This window comes from Rosa chinensis, chromosome 6 (genome assembly GCF_002994745.2).
Source record: "Rosa chinensis cultivar Old Blush chromosome 6, RchiOBHm-V2, whole genome shotgun sequence".
In the NCBI taxonomy this organism is placed as follows: Eukaryota; Viridiplantae; Streptophyta; class Magnoliopsida; order Rosales; family Rosaceae; genus Rosa; species Rosa chinensis.
This window is the reverse complement of record NC_037093.1, coordinates 36,767,277-36,793,367: the sequence shown is the minus strand read 5'-3', so window position 1 is coordinate 36,793,367 and position 26,091 is coordinate 36,767,277. Positions and strand designations below refer to the sequence as shown.

General features: G+C 37.3%; 1 protein-coding gene and 1 long non-coding RNA gene across 2 annotated transcripts; one reads left to right on the top strand and one right to left on the bottom strand.

Annotated features, from left to right (window-relative positions):
- Positions 1-3,013: 3,013 nt before the first annotated feature.
- On the bottom strand, positions 3,014-6,066 carry LOC112170064 (citrate-binding protein). The gene is made up of 2 exons (XM_024307209.2): positions 5,782-6,066; positions 3,014-3,400 (listed from the first exon to the last, which is right to left on the bottom strand). Exons 1-2 carry the CDS (start codon positions 6,055-6,057, stop codon positions 3,014-3,016), a joined length of 663 nt encoding a protein of 220 aa, XP_024162977.1. The 5' UTR covers positions 6,058-6,066.
- Positions 6,067-7,764: 1,698 nt separating this feature from the next.
- On the top strand, positions 7,765-25,122 carry LOC121050120. Its single transcript, XR_005802028.1, has 3 exons — positions 7,765-7,902; positions 8,890-8,892; positions 25,112-25,122. It is a non-coding gene; the product is annotated as an uncharacterized LOC121050120 (long non-coding RNA).
- Positions 25,123-26,091: the final 969 nt, after the last annotated feature.

Below are 26,091 nucleotides of genomic sequence, written 5' to 3'. Positions count from 1 at the left end.
GTTGGACAGATTCAGTTTGTCCATTGGTTTAAGCGAGTTAGATACCTTAAAGACCATCAATTTCGTTGAAATTTTGCAGAGATGATCTATACATTAGTACCTAAAAACTGAACGGTTGAGATGTGGATGTCCGACCGAAAAGTGACCCTAAATATATATATATATATATATATATATATATATATAACATAAAGTGACCCTAAATATATATATATAACATAAAGTCTAAAGACAATGCCATTTTGGACAAAACACAATCCGTGAGGTACATACAACTTTTTTTTTTTTTTTTTTTCAAGAAGAAACTTCATTAATAATGAACTGGATACAATGAGTTTTGGCATCATCTCATACACAGAAATGGCCACTGGACTTCACACTGGAACTCCAAAATGACTGACTAACGGAGCCAACAAGGCCCCGACTCAACTATAGACTTAACTTGCACTACAACAAAAGGCAAACACAAAACTGTATGACAGACAAAAGCGCAGAAGCAGTGAATCCTTGACATGTCACCTCTCGTCCAGCCAGTAAGAACTCTAAACTAGACAACTTACTTGTGTTGACACTAAACTCACCCACCAGAGTCCTCCTGACCAGCGTTTGATCGACCAAGCCAACACTCATTGTGACCTAAACCCGACCAAAAGGGTTGCCAGACAATCAGACCTGGGACTAAAAAACTCAACACCATCACCACCCTCTTGTCAACACCATCCATCCACCACTGCTCCAAATCGCCATCGCCTTCGACCCTTCTCAGATAGGAAGGACCCACTAGAAGGTCAAGGATGATTGTCTATAGCCAGACATTTTCGCCACCGCTGCTGACCCAACTCCAGAATAGGAACGACCTCTCGATCGGTGAAGAGAAGATTGTTTATACCAAAAATTGCAGTGCGACCTAATAGCTAAAACTAAAAAAACCTACAAAAGACTTATTGATGAAATAAAGAAACCAAACACTAAAAACTCTCAGCAGGCCACCACACCCACCACCACCGCCATTTCCGATTGACCCCCAACAGCCCTCTGCCATCAGAATCGCTTGACCACCACCCTCCACCCTTTGCCACCAAGACCACCCCAGGCCTTTCCCAAATCGGGTCCATCCCATATCAAACCACCCCATCAGATTGGACCCAAACTGATCGGGACCAACCCAGGCCGCCACCACAACCACCACTCCCCGATCCCCCAAAGGAACATTGACTGAGGACCCGGCATACTACAAACCCGCACGGGGTCACCAAGCAAGGTTGGATAGGAGACGAACTCCAAGGAAAATGGCCAAAACGGCAAAGAAAAGCAAACAAGCAAAACGGAAAAGAAAACAAGATCAAGAATGAGTACCCTCCCTCCTCTCCAGCTGGAGATCCCAATCAAATTGATCGAGATCTGGCCAGAGAGGGGGAGGAAGTGGGGAAACTGGTTTCGGGGGTTTGTTTAGGGGGAGAGGAAAAAAGTAGGGTTTCGAATCGTGAGGTACATACAACTTAGATGAATATTGAATATATGTTTTTATTCAAAATGACCTAGTAATTGCCAGTTCAAGTCGTGCAAGATCTCTCCTTCAATGAGCTCGAATCGCAATATCATCAGCTAAACCCTGGCCTGTTTGTAGCCATTGACCACTCATCAAATTGTTGGGAAACATGCATAAAAAAAAAAAAAAAATTTGTTGGAAAATAAACCGAATATAATGTTTCACCAAAGCGCATAAATGACCACAATGATAACTAAATGACTAAGCAATTTCTTATTTCAATGACGACTATTGAAGTAGTAATCATTTCCAAACAATGAACCTATTGTTTTTCATCGTGCACAATCGACCATGGTCTTTGTTTGGCTCCAAAACCAGTTGGCTTGCAAACTGTCTCTTTTGGGCGAGTGATTGCGCAGGCGTGCCAGCACCGCTAGTCGTTGGGGTAGTCCCTTGACCTGACTTCTTCTTCAAGCGCTGTGGACGAGGAGAGCACCAACCTCGTCACAGGGTTCTTCTCTTGCCTTTCGGAAAAGGACTTCTTGCCTTACGCGGGTAAGGGCTTTGGTTGTGGTCTCTTTGCGTTCACCGTATCGATACTCAACGTTGAAGGTTGAGCAGAGCAATCACTGGGAAGGCTAAAGCGTGAATTTAGCTTCGCTGGGTTGCGAGGGCGTTACCCTTGCTTCGATGGGTTGTATCAGTGGCAGTAGTACTGGCAGTCTGCTCGCGAGGAGACTAGGACTGGAAGCACGGTCGCCGGGTTGTTCTGGTGATGCTGACAGTCGGCTCGCGAGGAGACTAGGACTGGCGGGCGGTCACCGGGTTTCAACGAGGTTGAAGGTTTGCTACGAGGAGGCTTTGTAATCGCTGGGATCGATTGATTGGAGAGAGGTCCATGATTTCGCCGCTTAGCCCTGTATTTATACCCTAGGGTTTCGACTGCTCCTTGCCTCAGAAGGACTCTTAATTGAAGTTTCCTGTTTAGTCTCTACTACTCGATTTCAATAAGGTTTCGTCTCCTTATGAAACACGGAATGGGCGAAGTTATAACCCAAACCCGAGTGGTTTTATTTTTGGGCCGCAGGTATCGGCCCGCTGGTTCGAATCCACTAAAAGATTTTGCCTAAAATTGCTTTTGGGCTCAAACAGTCTTTACATTTCCTAAAACAACGGCAGGACTTGTCGATCTACTTTGTATGCTCTTGGGGCCATGCCTATATGATTGGTTTCATACCGAAAGTGTTGATAAGTCTAAGATACGGTATGTGCATATTATAACCAAGATATTTCATGAAGTTGCATACAAAGGAATATAACCGAAATTACTCAGATCAACTCCAGGCACTCCTCACACTATTGAATGTGGAGTACCAAAGTCACTCTCATACAATGGAATATATAGCAACAAACTTAATTTATTGGTCACACTAATACGCAATACGATCACAGAAATTACAAGCTTAGCTAATTTAGCATTACATCTAGCTAGTAGCTAGTCTAATAAAGTACTTTATCATTTCATCAGCACTTTTTATATATTTTGATGTCTTTCCAACGTGATTCCATGTAATAGCTTATATTACGTGGAGCAGCATAAACTCCACATTTGAAGTACAAGTCGCCTGGCCCTTTATCCTTCACTTGAAATTTCCGGAGTCCATCAATATAAACAGTCACAGTCCCTCCATCCACATCATGTACGATGTTAAGTCTGAACCACTTATCGTAAAGATCAGTAGCCACCAAGTCTCCACTATAATACCTCATATCGCCATTGTAGATTCTTAGTATAATAGTGGTGGCGCCCTGAGCTGCTCCATGGATCTGTGCTACGGTTGCACCAGAGGTTCCATTTGGCACAAAGCCATACCCTTCAAATTGCCATATTCCAGATGAATAGTCGAGTCCCTACATAAACAAATTATTTTACCAATGAAGCAAGGAGTACTTTTTTTTTTGAGTGGAAGACGTCAATAGAACCAACACACACACCCATGCAGTGTATCCCAGCATAGCCAGACTAATCACTGCACCACAGACGCACGAACCATTGGGTGTTTTAACTAACCCAGGTCCCTCAAATCTGCTGGCTACGGGATGGAGCTGGGATTCGAACTCTAGACCTGGGGGTTCCAGACTAGGCAGCTCGACCAACACACCACACCACGTGGTTAAGCAAGGAGTACTTAATTTCAGCATCTTTTCGCATAAATAATTACATGGACGGATAGATATACGTGGACAGAATATCCATGGGCACGTACAATTAAAAAGAGGGATGGAGAGAGTTTAATTTTCTCTGAAAATTGCTCAGCTCATTAAATGTAAAGAGTCGTTCCTCCTTATAAGTCGATCACAATTTGAGATGTCTTGACCTACAACTAAAAGCATTTTTAGCAGATTCTTTATTTTGGCTCCTTAGTTATTTTAGAGACCATGTTTAGCTTTTTATCTATTTTAGCAGCTGCACCAGACTCCTAAGAGCATCTTTAGCAATGCTAGCCATTTTGAGTCAAATTTTAGCTAAAGTAGCTAAAAAGTTATTTTAGCTAGTCACTTTAGAATTACGTCTGCATCAATGTTCTCTATTTTAGCTAGTTTTGAATTTATATTATTTTTTAAATGAAGATTAAATAGTTTAGATGTATTTATAAATTACATAAAATAACTTAAAAGGAATATTTTAAATTATAGAGAGCCTCATCCCGCTCTCTATATTTAGGAGCGAGATAGCTAAAAGTTATAGCAGAGAGTCACTTAGGAGTCTGGTGCAGCTGCTAAAATAGATAAAAAGTTAAACATGCTCTCCAAAATAGCTAAGGAGCCAAAATAGAGAGTCTGCTAAAGATGCAGCATCTTTAGCAATGCTATCCATTTTTGAGTCAAATTTTAGCTAAAGTAGCTAAAAAGTTATTTTAGCTAGTCACTTTAGAATTAGGTCTGCATCAATGCTCTCTATTTTAGCTAGTTTTGAATTTATATTATTTTTTAAATGAAGATTAAATAGTTTAAATATATTTATAAATTACATAAAATAACTTAAAATGAATGTTTTAAATTATAGAGAGTCTCATCCCGCTCTCTATATTTAGGAGCGAGATAGCTAAAAGTTATAATAGAGAGCCACTTAGGAGTCTGGTGCAGTTGCTAAAATATATAAAAAGCTAAACATGTTCTCTAAAATAGCTAAGGAGCCAAAATACAGAGTCTGCTAAAGATGCTCTAAGTAACTCTCTATTATAACTTTTAGCTATCTCGCTCATAAATATAGAGAGCGAGATGAAGCTCTCTATAATTTAAAACATTCCTTTTGAGTTACTTTATACAATTTATAAATACATTTAAACTATTTAATATTCCTTTAAAAATAATATAAATTCAAAATTAGCTAAAATAGAGAGTACTGATACAGACGTATTTCTAAAGTGGCTAGCCAAAATGACTTTTTAGCTACTTTAACTAAAATTTGACTCAAAAATGGCTAGCATTGCTAAAGATGCTCTAAGGACTTCTTCCTTATTAGAGAAATAAAAGGAAATACAAAAAAAGAAGACAAGAAAAGGGAGAAAAGATTACCAATTGTTAAGTTATGATTTGCTTGCAAATTAAGAAGAATCTTATACATTTAAGGAGCCAAATATTTTTCTTATCAGACACAAAAAGTTGCCCCATCTAGTGGTTTTAGAAATGTGATTCTAACTAGAAAAATACAGGTGTGCATGGAAAGTAATAACCCAATTAAATCCCCTTGGCTGATTGCTTTGATTATTTAAAAAGAAAAAAGGAAACAAAAATCCATAGCAACCACTTCTTTTGAACTATAATATGCACTTGATCACTCTGAGTTAGTCATCATGTACTCCTTTTTTGAGTGTTCTAGATGATTGAAATATTTCTTTTGCTTATGTTGAAAAATGAATATCTATATTATTATTAAGAAAAGAGGTTTTGTTAGCTAAAGTATGTGTGAAAAGACAATAAAACCCTTAGACCTTGTATTAATTTTAAATAATTTCTAATAATTGAGTGGTAGTATGGTAAATAGAAAAATTAAAAATCATATTAAAAAAATAAAATAAATAATTTTCAGATAATTAACTACCTATGTCTGCAATAACCACCCACAATTCAGATAACTTCACACTTTCTTTTTTCTCAAATAATTTCTATTTTTTTCTCAATATAATAATTATAAAAATTTTACGCATATAGAGCAGAAAACTAGTATATATGAATAGATACTGCCTTCCTCAAAAGATGGTAAATTTTTGTTAGTTTTCGAGATGTACCCTAATGCGAACTTCAGTGCGTGGCTGAGTTTGACTATTCGGGTTATGTGGCTTGTCATCGGCATAGACCCACAAATGCCTGACTCCATCAACATAACTGTACCGTTGCTCAAGTGGTATGTCATAGGGTTTCTGTAATTCAAAGTTGTACTCTGATAATGGGACAGAGACGAATCCATTGGTAGGATCAGGATTAGCACCACATAACTGACTGAAATATTTCGGTGAGCTAGGAAAAAGAAAAAGGAGAAGCAGATAGCAGTAGGAAACTCTCATTTTTCTAAATTGCAGTCAATCTCTACTTGGTGGAGATTGAACTCGGAGTGGTGGAATATATAGGAGCATTATTAGTTAAAATATGATTTAAACTTCTTATTTTTGTTTTTAATTTAGGTTAAGTTATAGTTGTCTATATGAATGTTTTATGTATTAGAAAGAAACCTCTCCACCTAATTGGTGTCAAGCTGACTCTGTTTGCTAAAAGCTACTTGATATAGTCCAAAAGCAGTTGGGGTTAACTTTAATAAGAAAAGATTTATAATGAAATATAAGTTTTCTCACGTTGAATTCTATTTGTCTTATTTGGAGAGGGGGATTCGAATTGGGACCATAGCTAACGATGTAAAATGCCACTGGACTGGACTAATCTCTAGATGGTTATTTATTTTCTTAGAGCAAGTCCACTCGTTGAAGTTGGCTAGTCAAGACTATTCACTACTTTTTGCCTTTCATTTCCATCATTTTTCTTGACCAGTCAGATACTGTTCACAAAAAGTCACCAAATGTCAGTTGGCAGGTCAAGAAATTGACCCAATTGATCCAGAGTGACTTTTTGTGAACAAAATCTGACTAGAGATTATGTTAATAAATTTGCAAGTAGGTTTCATTAGTTAAGGAAATGAAGAAATTCATATCGCACCAAGCAAGCTTTTAATTCTTCATTTGAACCATCTGCGGTTGTTAATCAAAGTATTGTTTCTACATATATATCACTATTCAGTATTCTCTGATACTTTTAACGTTTAATTACGTACATATCAGCATATCCCTGTAGTATAGATACCAATTAAATGAAAGCCCTTATATCAAGTCAATTAAGTAACTGGAATAAAGATAGCAGTTGGCTCTCATAACAATAATTGATAATTTAATTATTAGATTAAGGTCCTTGAGCTAACTTAAGACAAACATAAGTTCACCCTTCACTAACATAAATTATCAGACTAGGCACCCGTGAGGCTAGGGGTGTGCCAGTTAATATTGTTCAATTAAAACTAATACTGTAGGTGATATCTAGAAGATGACAATGTGAAAGCATTCTGATGCTTAGTATATGCATGGTGGGTGTCAATTTTTTTATCACTCTTGGAAGTAATATGTTTTTAGGATCCTTGATTTCAGGGATATGAAATAAAAACTGAAGTGTTTTAGAGTACCTGGAAGAGAACATGTCCAAGACTCGGTTCTTGGAAGTTTACTTGAGGCTAGACTTACCTGCTTAACAGCATTCACAAGTTGATCTCCAAATAACATTTTGCAGCACCATCTTCAAATATACTAGCAGGTCTCCAAATTCCAAGCTATCCCCGTCTACATAGTGCTGTTGTCACTTTCATTGAGACCCAATTTGGTAACTCGATCTGAAGGCTATAAGAAAAAAAATAATAACAAAAAATAAAGAAGGCTTCAGGAGGGAGTGCCTTGTCCCAAGTAACATATGACAATGCCATCCCACGTTAATCCTCAAGTAAGAACAAATACAAAACATGGAATGTACAAGCATATTAGGAAATAAATTTCTCAGATTAAGCGTATTCCAGTATCCATCAGTAAAAGCCACAGCCTACTGCCTACATATCATCAACAATAAGCCCAGCTGTAAAATCATTTAACAGCCTAAAAGGGAAACCAAAAATGGATGCAACTTCCCTTACAGAGCCTACAGATGAGGCTTTTTCCAATATTTCAGCACCACAAAGAATGCCTTTCCAGCTACTTGACCCTCTACTTGAAATTCTAGACTATAATCATTTTGAGCAATCCTCCTCCATGCAGATTTAGCAGTAGAGCACATATCTCTAGCTCTTCTCAAACCAAGACCACCCAAGACTCAACTCTTAGGTTTAGCAGATCCACCATCTTCCCCATTGAAATCTCACGAAAGTTTATCAAAGTTCTGCAGGCAAGCAATCATGCATCAAATTTTGCAGAAGTCACAGCACCAGAAACTGGCAATAGGCAAATCAACATAAATGCAACTTCTTAATGACACTAATCAGCAGCTTCACAGTTTGTATTGAACATGTATGAACAGAAAAAGTGACTAAACAAATCAAAGTTAATCTCCCTGCCATAAATAAAGGTCTTATTTTTCCAAGTGACAAGCCTAGCTTCGACTCAAAGTGGAAAGCAGACCCAGATATATTCCTAGCTAGATTAGGTAGAGCCAGAGACTCAAGGTCACCAGCGAAATCAGGCAGAAAATGGGTAGAGCTTAGAGTTCTCAAAGTTAACAAGCTAACCTGACATTCTTTTAAGCTGTGAATTTAGCTGACTGTCACACAACTCAGAATGAGCTATGAAATTAATATTGCCAGATAACCAAACTGCAATTGAATGTATCCTAAGCTTTGAAAAAATCAATTTCAAGCATGTTTAAGGAGCCATTTCTGCCTTTTCACATTGTAACCAATGAGTCTATAATGTTGTAAATAGTTATGGCTAATATCATGTAAATAGATGGAGAGTCATATATGCCTTTCACTATAGATTAGTGATTGATAGGATTGTGAATAGGAGTAATTGACGTTGCTATTAAACGTTGCCTATTTGTATACATCATGTACTCCTATATAAACCCCCTCATGGTGAGATGAATAGATACACTCTATCTCCATGCGTCCAAACTCTCTCTTTTTCTGAAACACTTTTGCTTTCATTTTACAACATGTTATCAGCACGATACTCTAACCCAAGCTCTAACCAGGAAACACCCCCCCCCCCTGCCGCAGCCTCCCTGCAGCCCCCACTGCCCCTGCAGCATCATCGCACGCCTGCTGCCTCTGCAGCATCATCGCACTCCTGCTGCCCCTGCAGCACAGCAGCAAGCTAGTTCCTGTACAGATCAGCCTGTTTGCACGCCCAGAAACCTCTTGATCGGGACCTCAGATCAAAATATTTCCTTCATCAAAGTTGTTCATCTCTGCCTCTTCTATCTGCCCTCTAAATTTCTTCCCTATTGGAGTCATTTTGTGACCTGTACACTATTTGAAGTGGGACCTGTTCAGAAGAGGTGAATAGCTCTTGGATTGGCTGAGAAGACAACCTTCTCAGTTCTGCACACATAAGCTGAAGATTCATCCGTCCTTCATCAAGTAATGTTTTCCAAAATCTAATTTTACATTCATGCTTATTAAGCCTATTGATTGAACAATCACCATGATGCATGAACCCCCAAATTTACTTTATTAATTTATTTGGTTGATACATATATATATATGTCGTATATATTAGTTCATGTGTTTTGGATTGTTTGATTGGAAAAGAAAAAAATTAGGATACTTTGGCTGTATCTATTTCTAGCACTTGGTCCAGTAGCACCAATTCACAACTAGAGTGCATCAATCAATCATGCAAAAATAAAGTCTGCTATTTCTGGGATTCGAACCCAGCCACAGTGTATACCAGCCCATCATGTTGTCCACTGTGCCCTTATGGCCAATTTGTAATTATCACCACCATTTAATATTGATACTGCTAGAAGCAGATTCAACTCCATTTAATTGGTGATTGATCAATTGATTCAATTCATGTTTTGGTTTTAATTGACATTTATCCAAAACAATTGCCATAATAATTTCACAATGTATCTTTTATTACTACATCTAAATATTGTGTATTACGCGAATTATGGGCGTAATTTTTGGTTACACAAATTTTAATCTGCCATTATAATTCTTTATGCTAGCATTATGGGCTAAATTATTACACGATTATTACATAAACATTATGCCAGAAGCATTTGCCCAATTTATTTATATGAAATACTAGAAGCATTAATGGGATTTGAACCCATTTCCTTAGGTACATAACCGATGCATTAATTTATTTACGTTACGATTTAATAATATATATTGAATTTGGTTATGTTATAAATGAGAATATTAAATGTGGCTGAGTCAGAAACTAAAATCAAGCCAAAAGTCACAACAACAAATCCGAGACAGAAGCTCAGGCCTAAGGTGCAAGGCTAGCACAGAAACTCGCCATGTGTTGCCATGAAAATGGTTATGAATCTTCTCCAACTAGGCTAATCCAGTTGGATGCGATGTCTAGGCAAGATTCAGATAAGGCTGTGTACTTAAGTGAGCCTCGCTCCACCTAAACATCATCCTTCCTTACCTGGTTGTATTCAATTGGAGCTACCAAAAGGGTTGAGTAATAACTTTTCATTCCTTGGCAGACCAGTTTGAGCCCAGCAGGCCCACTCTCCCTGCGCAGGACCTAGCAGCCCATCAGGCCTCACATACTCTTTGACTAGCGCATGAAAGCCTAGGTCACGAGCCCGCAGACTAAGCCCGATAGGCTTCACTATCAAGCCCACTCCTTCTTTGGTCCAGCAGAATCAAAATAAAAGGAAAAATGATTTCATATTGTAAATAGATTCACCATATCTAATATGTGTAATTAATTTCCAGAAGCATTTATTTACATAATTGTGTGATAATTAATCTGTTATATTACTAGCATGCAATTAATATCTCAATTGATTTATGATTTCCATTTATCCAATTTGTGAGATATTATTACAATTTACTTTATTCAATATTTTTATGTTACTTGTCTAAATTTCCGCACTAGAATATATGTGTAGAAAATGTAGGTACCTAATGAACTAGAAGTTCTAAATGAACCAGTAGTTCATACATAAATCGAACTTGTAGTTTCGATAATGCCGTTTAAGAAACTCGAAGTTCCTTTCATAAATTCACCACACATGATAAAACCAGTAGATTTTACATGTCTAATCTGATTTTTCATACCATGTTATAGACCTGAAGTTCTCATTACTTGCTTATGGATGATATTACCCAAAGCACTAATATTATTTGTTCCTTTCCTGTAATAAATGTCAAATCTCAACATGTTTGACTTTGTTGCTTTGGAGGTCTCCAGAAGAAACTATCTAAAGTGAACTCAAGATGTGAAAATTCATCTGACTGCAAAGAAGATGAGATCAACAATCAATGCTAACAATGTCATCATTGAGGCTTTTAATATGAGTGCCATAATTTTCAAAAAGGAAATATATGGAGAAAACACTCCAAGTTGAGTATCCGATGAAGAGGATACATAGACTTTTTGGGTCGCTCTAGAAGAGCACTTTCACCATCAAATGACCATTTTCTTGCTTGAAGCAAGACATGATTGGCAAAACGAAATTAGCCCGTATGACCATCTGCCACTTGGCCAAAGCCCAAGAGGCCATGTAATCAGGCTCCATGTGGCCAAGGCCCACGTGGTAGGAACCATGATGCCATAACTCAACAAGCCCGAGTTGAAAGGAACACTGGTCCGACCCGCTGCCACCAAAATCAGCATGATCTTTGTTATCGATGTGGAGAAATTGACTGCTGGTCCTGCACCTGTTGTGCGATAGCCGAAGCAGTAGATGAGTATTACGCCGATCGCGGAACTCGAAATACCAACTTTGTTAAAGGGTCATTTTGTATCGATTCCACACTAGAGATCACGGATTTTCAGGCAGTTACTGAACATACTGAGGATTAGAACTCGAAGACATGGGTATAATTAGCCCCTTGTGCCATATCTATTTCATCTTAATAAATGAAACATCTTCAGATTTTGATGATTTATGTTTTCAATTATTTTGGATTATAGAAATGTGGTTATGTTCGAATATATTTAATTCAATAAACTTATTCATACATGTGATCCATTGAATTAAATAAATGAATAGGCATATTTTGTGGGGAAGTTTGTTGTCTAGTTAAAAGTGTCATTACGCACACCATATTCCCAGATCGGAGATATTTTTCAAACTTATTGTCTATTTATACCTCTGTGATAACCGTATCAGGCCAATCCAACCTGATAGAAGGTTATAGCAAAACCCACTGTATGTTGTCCAATGGTACTGAACCTACCATTAATGAGGCCTTATAATCTCCATGTTCCAGAAGAACGTTATTGAGTATTAAGGATATTCGAACCAACGGTTATCATGCTAAAACCACTGAGAAAAATGAGTGTAATATCTTTGCATAACCTCCAAAGTGTGTGGCCAGAAGCGTACATTGGAGAAATTGGAATCTGTTAGCTAGAAGCTAACTAATTCAAGTAACTACTTGCTATGGCATGACCGTTTGGGACACCCAGGTCAAAGTATGATGCACCGTATCCTCAATTCATCGCAGGTGCATCCCCTTCTGAATAAGGGTCTTGTATATAATGACACGCTATTGATAGGAGCATTTTTATGCGACGTTTTAATAATTATTTCCTCATATTTTACTTAGTTATTTCCTTAAATAAATAAATTTTAATTCAGTTTTTATTTTCTAGGTACATTGGAATAAATGGAGAAGAAATGAGCTGAAATGAAAACACATGGCGAAAAGAGAGGAATCCTGATGAGGCTAGGAAACCTGAAGGCATTAGGAGACCACATGATGACATGAGAGATATTTTGGGAGATTAAATCTGATTTTTGCATGGAAAATCAAGGAGATTACGTTGAGAATATCAAGGGAGAATTTTAAGGAAGAAAAGATTCATAACAAGTCCAGATTCGTTCCTCAATTCCCTCAAGATATGTTGGCTGAAATTAGAGAATAAAATCTACATTTTATCACGAAAATCAAGAGAAAATCAAGGGGAGGACATTAAGGATAAAGCCTTGGAGAGATTTAAGGGAGAAAAGGTCCAAAATGAGTCTGGATACATTGTCTAGGTTCATGCCTAGATATTTGGCCGAAAATGGTGAATAAAATCAGATTAAATCTTGGGAAAATCAGCAATAATATATTTGGAAAGATTATGGATTTATTTTGGAGCTTTTTGATTGGTTGAGTGACATGGCAGAGCTGACGTGACATTAATTCATTGGTTGGAGCTGTGTGGTGCAACCAGAAAATTCCTTAGAAATTAAATTCATGAAGCCTTGCCTTCCCCTATATAAACCCCCCCCTATGCTACACCACAAGACACACCTCTTCATTCAGAAAATTCTCTCCATAACGTCAAGCTTTCTCTCCATCCTCTAGTTTCAAGTCTCTGCGTCTTCAAGCAAAGAGAAGAAGAGAAGAAGAAGCCATGAAGCCTCCTAGCCGCCATCATCCACCTTGTGTCGTGAAGCTTTGGAGCCTTGCTTTCAAGATCCAAGCCCAACGTCTCAAGCTTTCCACCATTCATCCTTCATGGTGTAATTCTATCTTATTCCTTGTAACCTTTTTGGTTTTCTTTGTTTTGATTTCGTATGAACTTGATTTCTAGTTGACATAAACGTTAAGGGCAAAGTTTAAAGCCTATTTATATGTTTTGAAATAAAGTTGTGATTTCTGTATGTTGATTTATATGTTGCTTATGTGAGATTGCTTGATTGATTTTGGATTATAGAAAACTTTTATATGTATGTGTTCTTTGGGGGCCAACTTAGGATATATGCATGTAATTGGAGCTAGATTTAAGTAGTAAAGGCTTTGGACAAAAGTCGAAATCAATTAAGGAGGATTGCAAATAGGTGAACTTATTCATAACTAGGTTGTGCACTTTAGTTGACATCCTTTCTTTGTTCTTAATGCGTTGAATGTGTGCTTGATTAGCTAGCTTTCTAGACTATGATTGCATGTTCAATAGGATTGATTTAGGTGATTTCACTTAGATTAATTATTCAAGGAAAGTAAAAAATGGGAAATCGTTTGCTTTCTAACGTTTCACATGATCAACTTCTTTCTCATGACATAGAAAATCAACTATAAGAATTGTGATTGGATTTCTTGCATATGATTGTGGTTTTGATCTTTATTCCTTGCGTTCCACACTTATATACATGTTTTTACATTTTCTTTATTTTCTTTATTTTAAGTTTTGATTTAATTATTCTAAAACCCCCCTGTTTGTGTTTACTTGTATATATTTCTTTCTTTGTTTTATTTTTGTAAATAATACTTTTTACTTTTATTAATTCTTTACTTGTTTTTGCAATTACAGGTGTATCCTCAATCCCCGGCAAGAACGATCCCTACTTATTCTATACTAACAACTACATGCAGGGTTAAATTGCGCGCTTGCTTTTTAGCGTATCAGCTATGCCATACTCGTTAAGAATATTTAATACTAGACCATCATATGCAAAGACTAGTACATACACTACCATTTTTCTGCACAGAATGCAAGGGAAATTTGTGGACATATCCAACCACCATGTGGACCAGTTAAATATTAATGGTTTTGGTTGATGTATCGACAAAGTGATCACATGTTACACTATTGTCTGCAAGAAAACGCTGCTTTTGCTAAACTCTCACCCAAATCATGAAATTGAGGGTTCACCACTCGGATTATCCCATAAAGTCAATAAGACTTGATAATACCGGAGAGTTTACATCAAAGTCTCTCGATGATTATTGCATATCCCTTGGGATTGATGCTGAACATATAGTTCCCTATGTTCACATCCAAGATGGTCTCGCAAATAGAATCTTGGTAATGTGCACCAAGCTTCTAGTTTTTGCTTGGGGCTATGCAATCTTGCATGCATCTATGTTGGTCCCGTTGAGGCCCACTGCTACCCAACCTTACTCCGCGTTACAGCTGGTGACTGGGTACGAACCTGATGTTTCGCACTTAGGCGCATTTGGGTATGCAGTCCACGTGCTAATTGTGCCGTCACAACGTACAAAATTGGGTCCTCAACAAAGGATGGGCGTGTATGTCGATTATGAATCACATCCATTATATGCTCTTTAGAGCCCTTGACAAGAGATCTCTTTACCGCTAGATTTGCGGATTGTCACTTTGATGAGACAGTCTTCCCATCGTTAGGGGGAGATAAGAACGTCACCGTTCCTGATGAACGGCGTGAATTAACATGGAATGTCCCTACAATGTCTCATCTTGATCCCCAAACCGCAAGAAAATAGTGAAGTTTGGACAATTCTAGATCTATAGAGTATAGAATACAATATGCCAGACACTTTCTCTGATCTAGCTAAAGTGACGAGATCATATATACCTGCTGCAAATGTGCGCAAGGATAGAAGTCCCTATAGGATGTGTCATCCCAGATAGACGAGGTACGACCATGGCGGCTAACCAGTCATATGTCCCTGCCCAGAAGTGCGGTAGACCATCAGGTTAGAAGGATTCTTATCCTCAGAAAAGGGTAAACTTGGCACAAATGAATCCTCTTAACATCGCAATCTCAAACCGATCCATCTCATGAGATAAATCCGGATTATGGGTCTGTCCTAGAAGAGACGATGTTGGGGGACGCTCCAACATTTGAACCCACTCCCGAGAATAGAGAAACTCGGTAAATTTAGTAAGATTTGGAATCGCATTGAGATTATCATCGATGATATATTAGTATTTACGGTGGCCACCGAATCTATAATATGCGATGACCTCGAACCTTGCTTTGTTGATCAATATCATCAAAGAGACGACTAGCTAAAGAGGAAATAAGCAATCCAGGTCAAATTAGATTCCTTGACAATGAGAAATGTGTTTGGTCCTGTTGTTCCTACACCTCCCCATGTTAAACCTATAGAATTTAAATGGGTATTTGTAAGGAAGCTTAATGAGAAAAAGGAGATTGTGATACACAAGGCTCGTCTAGTGGCGCAAGAATTTTCTCAACGCCCTGTGATTGATTACGAGGAGGCGTATTCTCCCGTAATAGACGTCATAACGTTCCGCTACCTTATCAGTTTGGTAGTTTCCGAAAAACTGAATATGCAGCATATAAATGTGGTCACAGCTTATCTCTATGGGGATCACAATACAGAGATATACATGAAAGTTCCTGAAGGACTTATGATACCCGATGCAAATAGTTCTAGACCACGGAACACGCTCTCCATTAGTTTTGAGGCGTTTACTTTATAGATTGAAAAAATCTAGACGGAGGTGGTATAACTGTCTAAGTGAATATTTGATCGGGATGAGATATGTGAATAATAAACTATTCCCTCGCGTGTTTATTAAGGAAACAAGTTCCGGGTTTACAATTGTGCGTTTATGTCAAAGATATGAATTTGATTGATACTCCTGAAGAGATCAAGGAAACCACAAAGCACTTGAAGTCATAATTTGAGATGGAAGGCCTTGGGAGAATAAATTATTGTCTCGACCTGGAGCTCGAGCATAGTGTAGATGAAAATTTGGTCCATCAACCAAATTCCATCCAGAAGATATTAAGACGCTTTAATGAGGATAAAAGCAAGCACACCCATGGTCGTCCGAAGTCTAGAGAGAACTGTATCATCCTGCAGATGATAATGAAGAGATATTGGTGCCAGAAGTCCCATATCTAAGTGCAATAGGCGCATTATTGTACTTGGCTCAATGCCCTAGACAGAACATCTCATTCGATGTGAACTTGTTAGCTAGATATAGCTCTGTGCCAAGACGCCGCCACTGGAATGGCATAAAAGACATTTTTCGCTACCTTAGAGGTACGACCGATATGGCCTTATTCTATCCCTATGCATCAAGAAATGGATCAAACCCCCTTGATCCTCAGAATGATGCTCCCCTTGTTGGATATGCTGATGCAGGCTATCTATCAGACCTGCACAAGGTGCGATCCCAAACTGGTTATGTCTTTACCATTGGGAATACTGCAATTTCTTAGAGGTCTACAAAATAGACTTGTTGCTACCTCTTCGAATCATGCTGAGATTCTAGCTCTTCACGAAGCAGTACGTGAATGTATATGGTTGAGAGCCATCACAAAGCATGTCCGAAGCATATGTGGATTGTATTCCACTACTGATGAACCAACCACTATCCACGAAGATAATGCTACTTGTATTGAGCAAAAGACGAGTTTCATCAAAGGAGACAACACCAAACATATTGCACCGAAGTTCTTCTTCAATCAACAATAACAGGAGCATCAGAAGATTGAAGTCAAACAGATTTGATCTGAAGACAATCGTGCAGATCTCTTTACCAAGTCACTACCAAAGTCTACATTCCAGAAGCATGTTCAAGGTATTGGTCTACGTAAACTATCTGAATTACCTAACATGTAATTTTCAGGGGGAATATCCTGAAGCATACCCACTTGACCATTGTGTACTCTTTTCGTCTTTCGTCCAGGGTTATTTTTGTCCCAATGGGTTTTGTTACCTGGCAAGGTTTTGACGAGACACATCTTTGGCATGGTCACCCCACTTACTGCATCCTGAAGATGCTTTGAGCTTTGATTTGACATATATGCATTTGCTCATCTTTTCCCTTCGACCACGGGTTTCTCCCACTGGGTTTACCGGGCAAGGTTTTGGTGTAGCAACTCTAATGCATACCTCTCGTAGACATACTATCTACTTATGATGCTGATAAGAAGACTTCACCTATCTCTGTTGTGATACGACTACTTCATATTCATGCACGTTGTGCTCTTTTTCTCCTTCAACCAAGGTTGTTTTTCTCCCATAAGGTTTTTATTACTTGGCAAGGTTTTTGACAAGGCAACTTAGAAGCGCTCAGCCTAGGCAACACTATTGACATTAAATATCCAAAGGGGAGTGTTGTATATAGTTATGGCTAATATCATGTAAATAGATGGAGAGTCATATATGTCTTTCACTATAGATTAGTGATTGATAGGATTGTGAATAGGAGTAATTGACGTTGCTATTAAACGTTGCCTATTTGTATACATCATGTACTCCTATATAAACCCCCTCATGGTGAGATGAATAGATACACTCTATCTCCATGCGTGCAAACTCTATCTTTTTCTAAAACACTTTTGCTTTCATTTTATAACATATAATCCTATGTAGGGACTATATATAAGGCCAAACACCAAAACATATGCTGAAAATCAAATTCGAAACAGATCTTGTGACGAAATATGATTGTGTGGTGGAAATTCAGTAATACATGAACATCATCATATCACAAGATTAGTAGGACCATACCTATTTATAGGAATATTTTAGTTTCTTTCCTTAAAAATCATTTAAGTACAAAATTATTTCCTTAGAAAAGTGTGGTGGAAATTCTTGTTCATCTATCATCTACATCAAATTCAGAAATAGTGAATTTGTCGATTTAAGTATAGTATTCACAGATTGTTATATATGCTTATGGTCAGCATTATTATGTGATATTAAAAATTGGTGACTCCCAAATAATTCATTCATAACTAAAGTTTCGGTACCTTTGCAGGAAGTGTTAAAAGAAAACTCCATTTGTTTCGAAATAAGGATATGGCTAACACCAAACTAAACAAATTGAACAGCAAATTCAGCACCTCAGATTGAAATATAGATAACAAATTTCAAGGACTTGGGTACGTACTTGGACTAAAGAGAACCGATCAACTGCAAGTTGTCTGATGGTAATTTTTCAAGTACTATCAAATAAATTTAATAGGAATCAAACTTCATGAGGTTTATCCACTACTAATAGACATTCCAAAAGTAAGGAAGTCAGTAATAACTCTTCCAAAATCATACAAGACAGTACAGTCCCAAACTGGAGTTATATGTGTGTGTGCGTGCGCGCAGTACAAAACCATCTTACATGCAACACATCAATTAGACCCATTATGCAAGCAAAGTAATATTTATACATACCAAGATGCATCAAATTCAAACTGCAGAGCCCTCAAAAGATAATTCAAGCCTTCAACAAAAGAAAAAAAAAACGCATAGGATGAGCGCCCCTTATCATTGACAATGCTTCTTGCATTAGTTAATTGGTGTGGGAGTGCCTAATTGGTCTAACTTCTTATATAAACGCTTTCGACTCTTAGTAGCAGGCTCTGCTGATTTGAGGAATGCAGCATCAAGAAAATTTATATCCTCCTCCATTAACTCTAAATTTTCTCTCATCAGCAGAAACTCCACTTTACTCTCATTAAAATCGAACATGAATCCCATCTGGATAATCTTGCTAAAAGAATCTGCTGCTGCAGCAGCTGTTCCCTGTGCCAACAACCCTTGCGCTATTTCGTCTGAAAAAGAAGTAACAAACTCTAGATCAGCTTTTCCATCTTCATAGCGTGATTTATCAACGAGAAACCGCTGCAAATTCTTCTCCCAAAGTACGAGCTTAATCTTTTCTACTTCAATTGTTGTACTCGCGGATGGCATGAGTTTATAGCGACATGAATTTGTTTGTCACTCTTATAAACTGACAGTTCAAGTGATGATTTTGCAGCCTTGTGTCTCTGATTTAAGGACATATTTATCTGAGGACGAGCAAGAAAACCCAGAACAATTCTGATTAGACCCTTACGAATTAATTTGGCTCTGGGGTCAACTTTTTCCCAGCCCTTCAAGGATACAATATGAGGCACCTTGCACTCAACTGATTCGGAAAGCTTTCTAACTCCAAGTGAGTCATAAATCTCTTGAAGTCTTATCGGAGGAATTGGCAAGCAGTCACTCCTGGGAAACCACACAAACAGGGGAACCTTATATATCAAAGCTAGTGAAAATTGTTTTCAGCTGCATGTCATCAGCAATGAATACTTCCTCTCTGTTTATCAGATATATTCCTCGAGACATGGACATTAAGGCGGGTAATTTGGTCAGCTGCTGTTTTAGAGTAACTTCTTATTCTTGATTCCAGTTGTCTACTACATGTTACCAAAAAGAGCTACACTCCAGAAGAGTAACTTGATAGTTAACCCTCATAGCCCAGCTGTTCCATAGCTCCAAGTAACTCCAAAGGCCGAAGAGAAAAGGGGGAGAAGCTCTTTCTTGTAAAACTCGTCAAGAGAAAACAAGCGGGATCCAAACACATGCTTGTTATCATGAAGTACACAATCCTGAGAATTGATCCACTTGCCAGTACCCTTTGGGGTAGGTATCCACACCTGAGACATAAGGTTATCTAGAACTTCCGGATTCCATTGGAACTTGTTGAGGAAGCTATAAATCCTTGTTATTGAAGTTGTTTCAGTCAGCGAAAAAAGAATCCAAGAAAGAAGAGAACAAACATCCAAAGAATATACCTTCACGCCAATATCTCTTAACTGCTTCTTGTATACAGAAATGTCAGTTCTGTAAAAGTTTTCATCAATGGTTGGTGCAACTGATGGCTTCAGAATACCTTCCCAGGCAGGATCAAAGAGAACACATTCTTCTGGCAATTTGTAACCATTCTGGGTCTTCAAACACTTGGTTTTTGCAATGTTCTTGAGAAAGTTACTCAGTGAAGGTTCATCAGGAGACCTTGTCATCAGACACTTGAGGCATTCTAGCAATGATAAAATGCCATCTGCAGTAATTAGTTCATCTTCGATGGGACAGGAAAGACCTTTAGCTACAATCACCGCTCCTCCTTCAAAATCCGTGATGACACCCAATTTCTCCAATTCATCTCTGTATTTATATATGCCAATACCATAATATACATCGTCTATGAGTGGAAGATCAACAAACAACGAGATTGATCCCCATTGAGAGCTGAAAATTATTGATTCACAAGGACCCTTATAGCCATGGCGTGTTTTCAACCACTTCTCACAAAGCAACCACTTTAGTTCAGGGTGATGTAAAAACATAGTTTGACTCAATTCTCTGATGCAACCTAACAGTGACATCACATTTGCAGGAAGCCAGTTAGAAGAAGACAATAGAGAACTGAACTGAGCAGCAATCTTCTCAGTTGCTGTGGCATTATCAACCACACCCATTGCTTTCAATTCTTCAGTGAAATGCCTAATTTCATTCTTGTAATACATTTCATCAATTGCAGGCATCTGAAGAACACTCAGCAAAGAACCCCATTGAGGATCAGGAAGAATAGTTTCGGAAGGACATCTTAAACCAAAAGCTGTCTTTATCCAAGGTTTACATGTAATCTTCTTAATCAAATCAGAAGCTTCAGATCCCAAACATTTGATGCATTTAAGAATCAACAAACCACAATCACTGGTTAAGGAAGACAGATTTGCAGTCAAAGTCACATTCGCTGCAATTAACTTTTGCACTTACACTGTATCACTTTCAACTCCAAGTTTGCCTCAATTCTGATGAGAAAGAGCCTAGTTCACCTCCATAAAATGCTTCATCAACAACGGGAAGGTTTGTAATTTTCAAACAGGTTTCTGCCTCTATTGCAGATTGCAAGAGAATAGATCCCTTAGGAGCATATTATAACCCTGAAGAGTCTTAAGCCACTTCTTCTCCTTCATAACCAATCCTCGTCAACCATATTTCTCTGTCTAGAGAAACTAATGAAAGACAGCAAAGAAAATGTGCACTCTTTGTTGATTCTAGGAGAAGCAAAAGACTCGAAGCGATTACTAACCAGCCTCCCCACATCATTTGATGCAAGCCCCACACCAAGAAATTTCAATTCATCTTGATAAGAACTGATTCGGTTCTTATAAAAGTCCTGATCTGAAATGGAGATATCTACCAAAACATGCTTCATCATATCAAAAATAGATTTCCAGTTTCATCTGGAAGTATCGCATGTCTTGGAGAAATATAATCCAGGTATGTTTTCATCCATTTTCCTTTTCAAATGGATTCAATAAACTTTGTAGGTATATATGAACATTTAGTTCATAGTAATTTGATCCGATCAAGCAGCAAAAAGGCCTGTTCACTTGACAATTCAGAAGATGCTATCCGTAATACCACATCGGGAGGACACAACTCTAGTAAATCCACAGCTTTGCAATACTTGCAAACAAAACAAAGAAGATCTTTCTCATGCACAGAGTCTCCTAGAAACAGGCTGCTTTAAGCATGAACATCCCCAATATCAACATAATTTTGTCCCACAAATGGATTTCGAGGTCCAAACAACTTCATCCATTTGTTCCCTGATGTAGGAACAAGGGCTATAGTTCTTTGAGTTCTGACATGGCCTGCCCTATCGATTACTGGGATGTTCCGGCAAAGATTATATATGTTATTACTTATTATCATCAAGGAAGCATTTCCTGTCGACATGATAAAGGAAACTGACCACTTCAACCGCAAAATTTGGTTCCTTATTCACGACATGACTGCAAAGCAAAAAAGCATAATGATATGCTGTACAAGCCTTCACTCCTGCATGGTATGAAAGCCAACTGCAGTCTGCAGATAGAAGAACTTCTCCTGTGTTTTTTCTTTGTTTCATCGGAACTTCTATTTAACAGAGCTTTTTGTGTGCTAGTGGGCAAGAAATACATAGTATCAGGACATCTGAACAACAAACTGCATTTACTCAGCCATCTGTGAGTCTCAAGCTCCATAGCACATCTTATCTTGGGCGCCTCTGTGGTGGTTTTGGTAACTGAACAAAATTTCAAATTCCCTTGCTGATCGATGTATTTAAGAAGAGGTACGCTCTTAAAATACTCTGAAGAAAATATTGTCTCATTATCAGCAATGAAGCCAAGATGATCGACATAAACATTATCTGATACATGCAACACAAGATTAGAGGATTTTATGCACTTTATGTACCATTGGTCATCAGCAAATGGCACCCCTAGAAAGTCCAAAGCTGCACTGTATTTTTCAAGGTCCAGAGATGAATGCAAGACATTCTTCAATGAATATAAACTGATTAAAAGAGCCATTTTTCTTTCCATTTTAACCAATATATCTCTAAATCTTGGCAAGATCCGAACTGCATGCTGAGGCTGTGAAAAGAAAAATGTAGAGCTGTTATCAGAAAACCTTTCATGAGGCACTATCTTTAGACCTTGCAACCTAGTTTTGATGCACTGCCTTAAGTTGTTAAACAAGGGAATTACTTAAGCTTGAGCAGGTAAAAATTCAAACACCTGACCCACTTAAGGAAACAGAGAGAGTTGTCTTATACAAGACTTGAAAGCATTGACAAATGCTGTTGGAACACATTCAAGAATTCCCAAGTTCCATACATTGTCTAATAGTATACATTCTCGAGAAGAGGCAAGAATGAAGTCAGCTTGAATCACAAATGGGAAGTTTGTGACCATTGCTGTTGGCAAGAAAGCAAAGACACCAATACATGATGTTCCCCGTCTCAGTCTTTCTCCAAATGGGAAAGCTAGGGTAACCACCCATTTCTCCACATCCGACCTTATACCAACTCTATTCCCAGGTTTAACTGGAAATGCTTCTCCCCACAAGTAGTACTTGCACAAATCCTGATTATCACACATGCTTTCTTTAACTGAAAGTTGAACAACATGAGACTTGGCTGTTTTGCCTCTAAGATCCTCATCATCAGTCTGGCTACATATAGAAACTATAGACACTGAGTGAGCTCCTTCAGGATTACAACCATGTACATATAGACACTTTATCTTGGATAAAAAGAGGAGAAGCTCTGGGTGCAACTTAGACAGTTGCGCGCTCTCGAACAGCTTCCACCTTATCTGGCTTTAAAGGGAGGATAAACATAGTTGTTGCGAATATCTTGTCAACCCCATATACATCGCATATGCTTGAAAGATAAGGCTTCTCACTAACCCATTCAGGCACTACATACCATTCCACAATTTTGATCTGGTTCTTCATTAAATCTGACACGATATCCATTGCTGAATATGTGTGGCTGTGAACTCACAAGAAACACACTTTTAAATCCAATGCCTGCAAGCAACATTGGTATTATGTTTCAAACTTGATAATTAATAATATATAAACTCTTATACAGAACGTGTCCAACTCAAGGAAGAAAAAGAGATGAGTTGAATGCATGGAGAACTATACTATGCATTCAACACTGGTATGTATCAAAGAAAGTAGTAATTAGTAGAACCTTTAAAACTCAAAACTATAGTCATTCACTGATAGAGAGGAGCCAAGGAGTCACTTAGCATTTTCATAACCTTGTCCTCTTTCAAATAATAATTAGTAAGAAAATTCTACAGTGTGTTAATGTATGACATGCATACAATTGCCTTAAAAGTGGTAAAATGAGTTCTCAAAATAGTAATATTAGTCCTTAAAGTAGTAACATGAGTCCTTAAAGTGGTAAATTTTCTTAGTTACCACATGAGTCCTCAAAATAGTAATATTAGTCCTCAAAGTGGTAACATGAGTCCTTAATGTGGCAAATTTTCTTAGTTTACCATACACATGAGTCCTCAAAATAGTAATATTAGTCCTCAAAGTGGTAACATGAGTCCTTAATGTGGCAAATTTTCTTAGTTTACCATATGCGTTCTCAAAATAGTAATATTAGTCCTCAAAGTGGTAACATGAGTCCTTAAAGGGATAAAAATAGTTGATGTATGAGAAATGTTAACATATCATAGCTTTAACTTTATAGTATGTTATAGGAGAAATTTTAAATACACACCCCTAATCACTTAATACACACTCCATTCTCAATACACCACTCATTTAATTTACTATTGTAATATTTTACTAAATACACAACCCAAAGTACCTAAAATACCCTTAATCTAAAAAATCATGAAATATTATATTATTTGACTATATTAAGGCTACTATTTAGTATGATCAGTATACGTTGACGTTTTGTAAATGGCCATATTGATTACTTGTGTTAAATATTGGGAAATCCTTAAAGATTTATTACTGTTCCTTTCAAATATTTAAACATGAGAATAATAAACAAGATGAATAACACACACCTCAACCGTGTGTTTGGATGAAGGAAAAAGAGATGATATTTAAAATGAAAATAAGCAGTTCATAACTTCTTAACATGAATTATCTCATTTGACATTCTATACTTGGAAATTATGAATTTCTCTATGTAAAGAAATGAATGAATTGATTGTCCGAATTCTTCACTTCAATTTCCATCAAAATATGTATCATTTCGAATTTCCTTTTACTTTTCTTACTTTATTAGTTTCCAAAATAAGATCATTTTCATTTTCAATATTTTAACTTTTTTTAAATCTTCTTAATTTATTACACATTTCAAATTCTGAATAAATATAACCAAACAATGAAAATTGCAATTTATGGAAATACTAATTGATGGAGTGGTAGATTCCATCGTTTTAAAATTTCTCAACAATTTATAATTATTTCATCCAAAAATGACATAATTGAAGAGAAGATTGTTGAGCGAGGTCTTAAGAATCCATGTCAATGGTCGAAATTGATATGATGAAGTGTGGAGAAGAAAGATGTATTACAGCGTCCAGGGTTTAGAAGAAGAGACGTAAAAAAGAATATAGGCGTGATTCAATTTTTTTTTCCTTCTAATATATAGATGTCCATTTTGGACATTTAACCTACCTATAAAATTTGATTTAAAATATAAAATAATAGGGATGTGTATTAAGTAATTAGAAGTGTGTATTTAAAATTTCTCACGTTATAGTGATTAAATTTGAATATAAAACTCAAAAATGTAGTTGAAAAGTAAAGAAAGACGTAATAACCCATACTGATGTAGCTTAGATACATAGACCGATACACAAAATTCCTACAGAAGGATTTTTTAAGGTTTTTTTTATGTGGTCCAAGAAGCAATAGAATTCATGAAAAATCGTTGGGTATCTTGAAGGTTATTAGTCATATTTTAGGTAGATGAGCTACAAAGTATTTTAAGCCTAATAATTAGTCACATTTTACGCTTCATGTTTGCTTTTTTTTTTCTTTTTTTTTTTTTTTTTATCACATCAACCACTAATAACTAGTTTTTCATAAGTTGGACTCACAACCTCTTACTTATAAAGAAAAGACTTATATCACATTATCACTAGACCAAATGGTACTTCCGTATTGGACATTTTTTTGTAATTAGTCGTTATTTTTATTTTTTTTAGCGAGATCACACAATATATTCAAAGACTTTTTAAGTCCAGAGACTAATTCATATTAGAGGTGGCAAACGGGCCGGCCCGACCCATTTTAAGCTGGCCTAATCGTACTTCGGGCCGTGCTTGGGCCGGCCCATTTATTATCGTGTCGGCCCATTTACTTAAACATTAAGCCCGGTCCGGCCCATGGACCGAACCCATATCGTGCCGGGTCAATAAACGGGCCGTGCTTGTGCCTACCCACTATAAAGCACTATTTTAAAATATTAATTTGAATAAATAAAAATTACTTTTATTTAACAATTTAGAAAATTAAAATAAATTAAGTTCTACTATATTTTTCTTAATCTTAACTTTTT

What these genes read in the sequence shown, in the direction of transcription:
- LOC112170064 (XM_024307209.2), bottom strand. Translation starts at nt 6,057, where the DNA reads ATGAGAGTTTCCTACTGCTATCTGCTTCTCCTTTTTCTTTTTCCTAGC. An exon ending in GCACTGAAGTTCGCATTAGG is followed by an intron (nt 3,401 to 5,781) that starts GTACATCTCGAA and finishes TTGTTTATGTAG; the next exon opens with GGACTCGACTATTCATCTGG.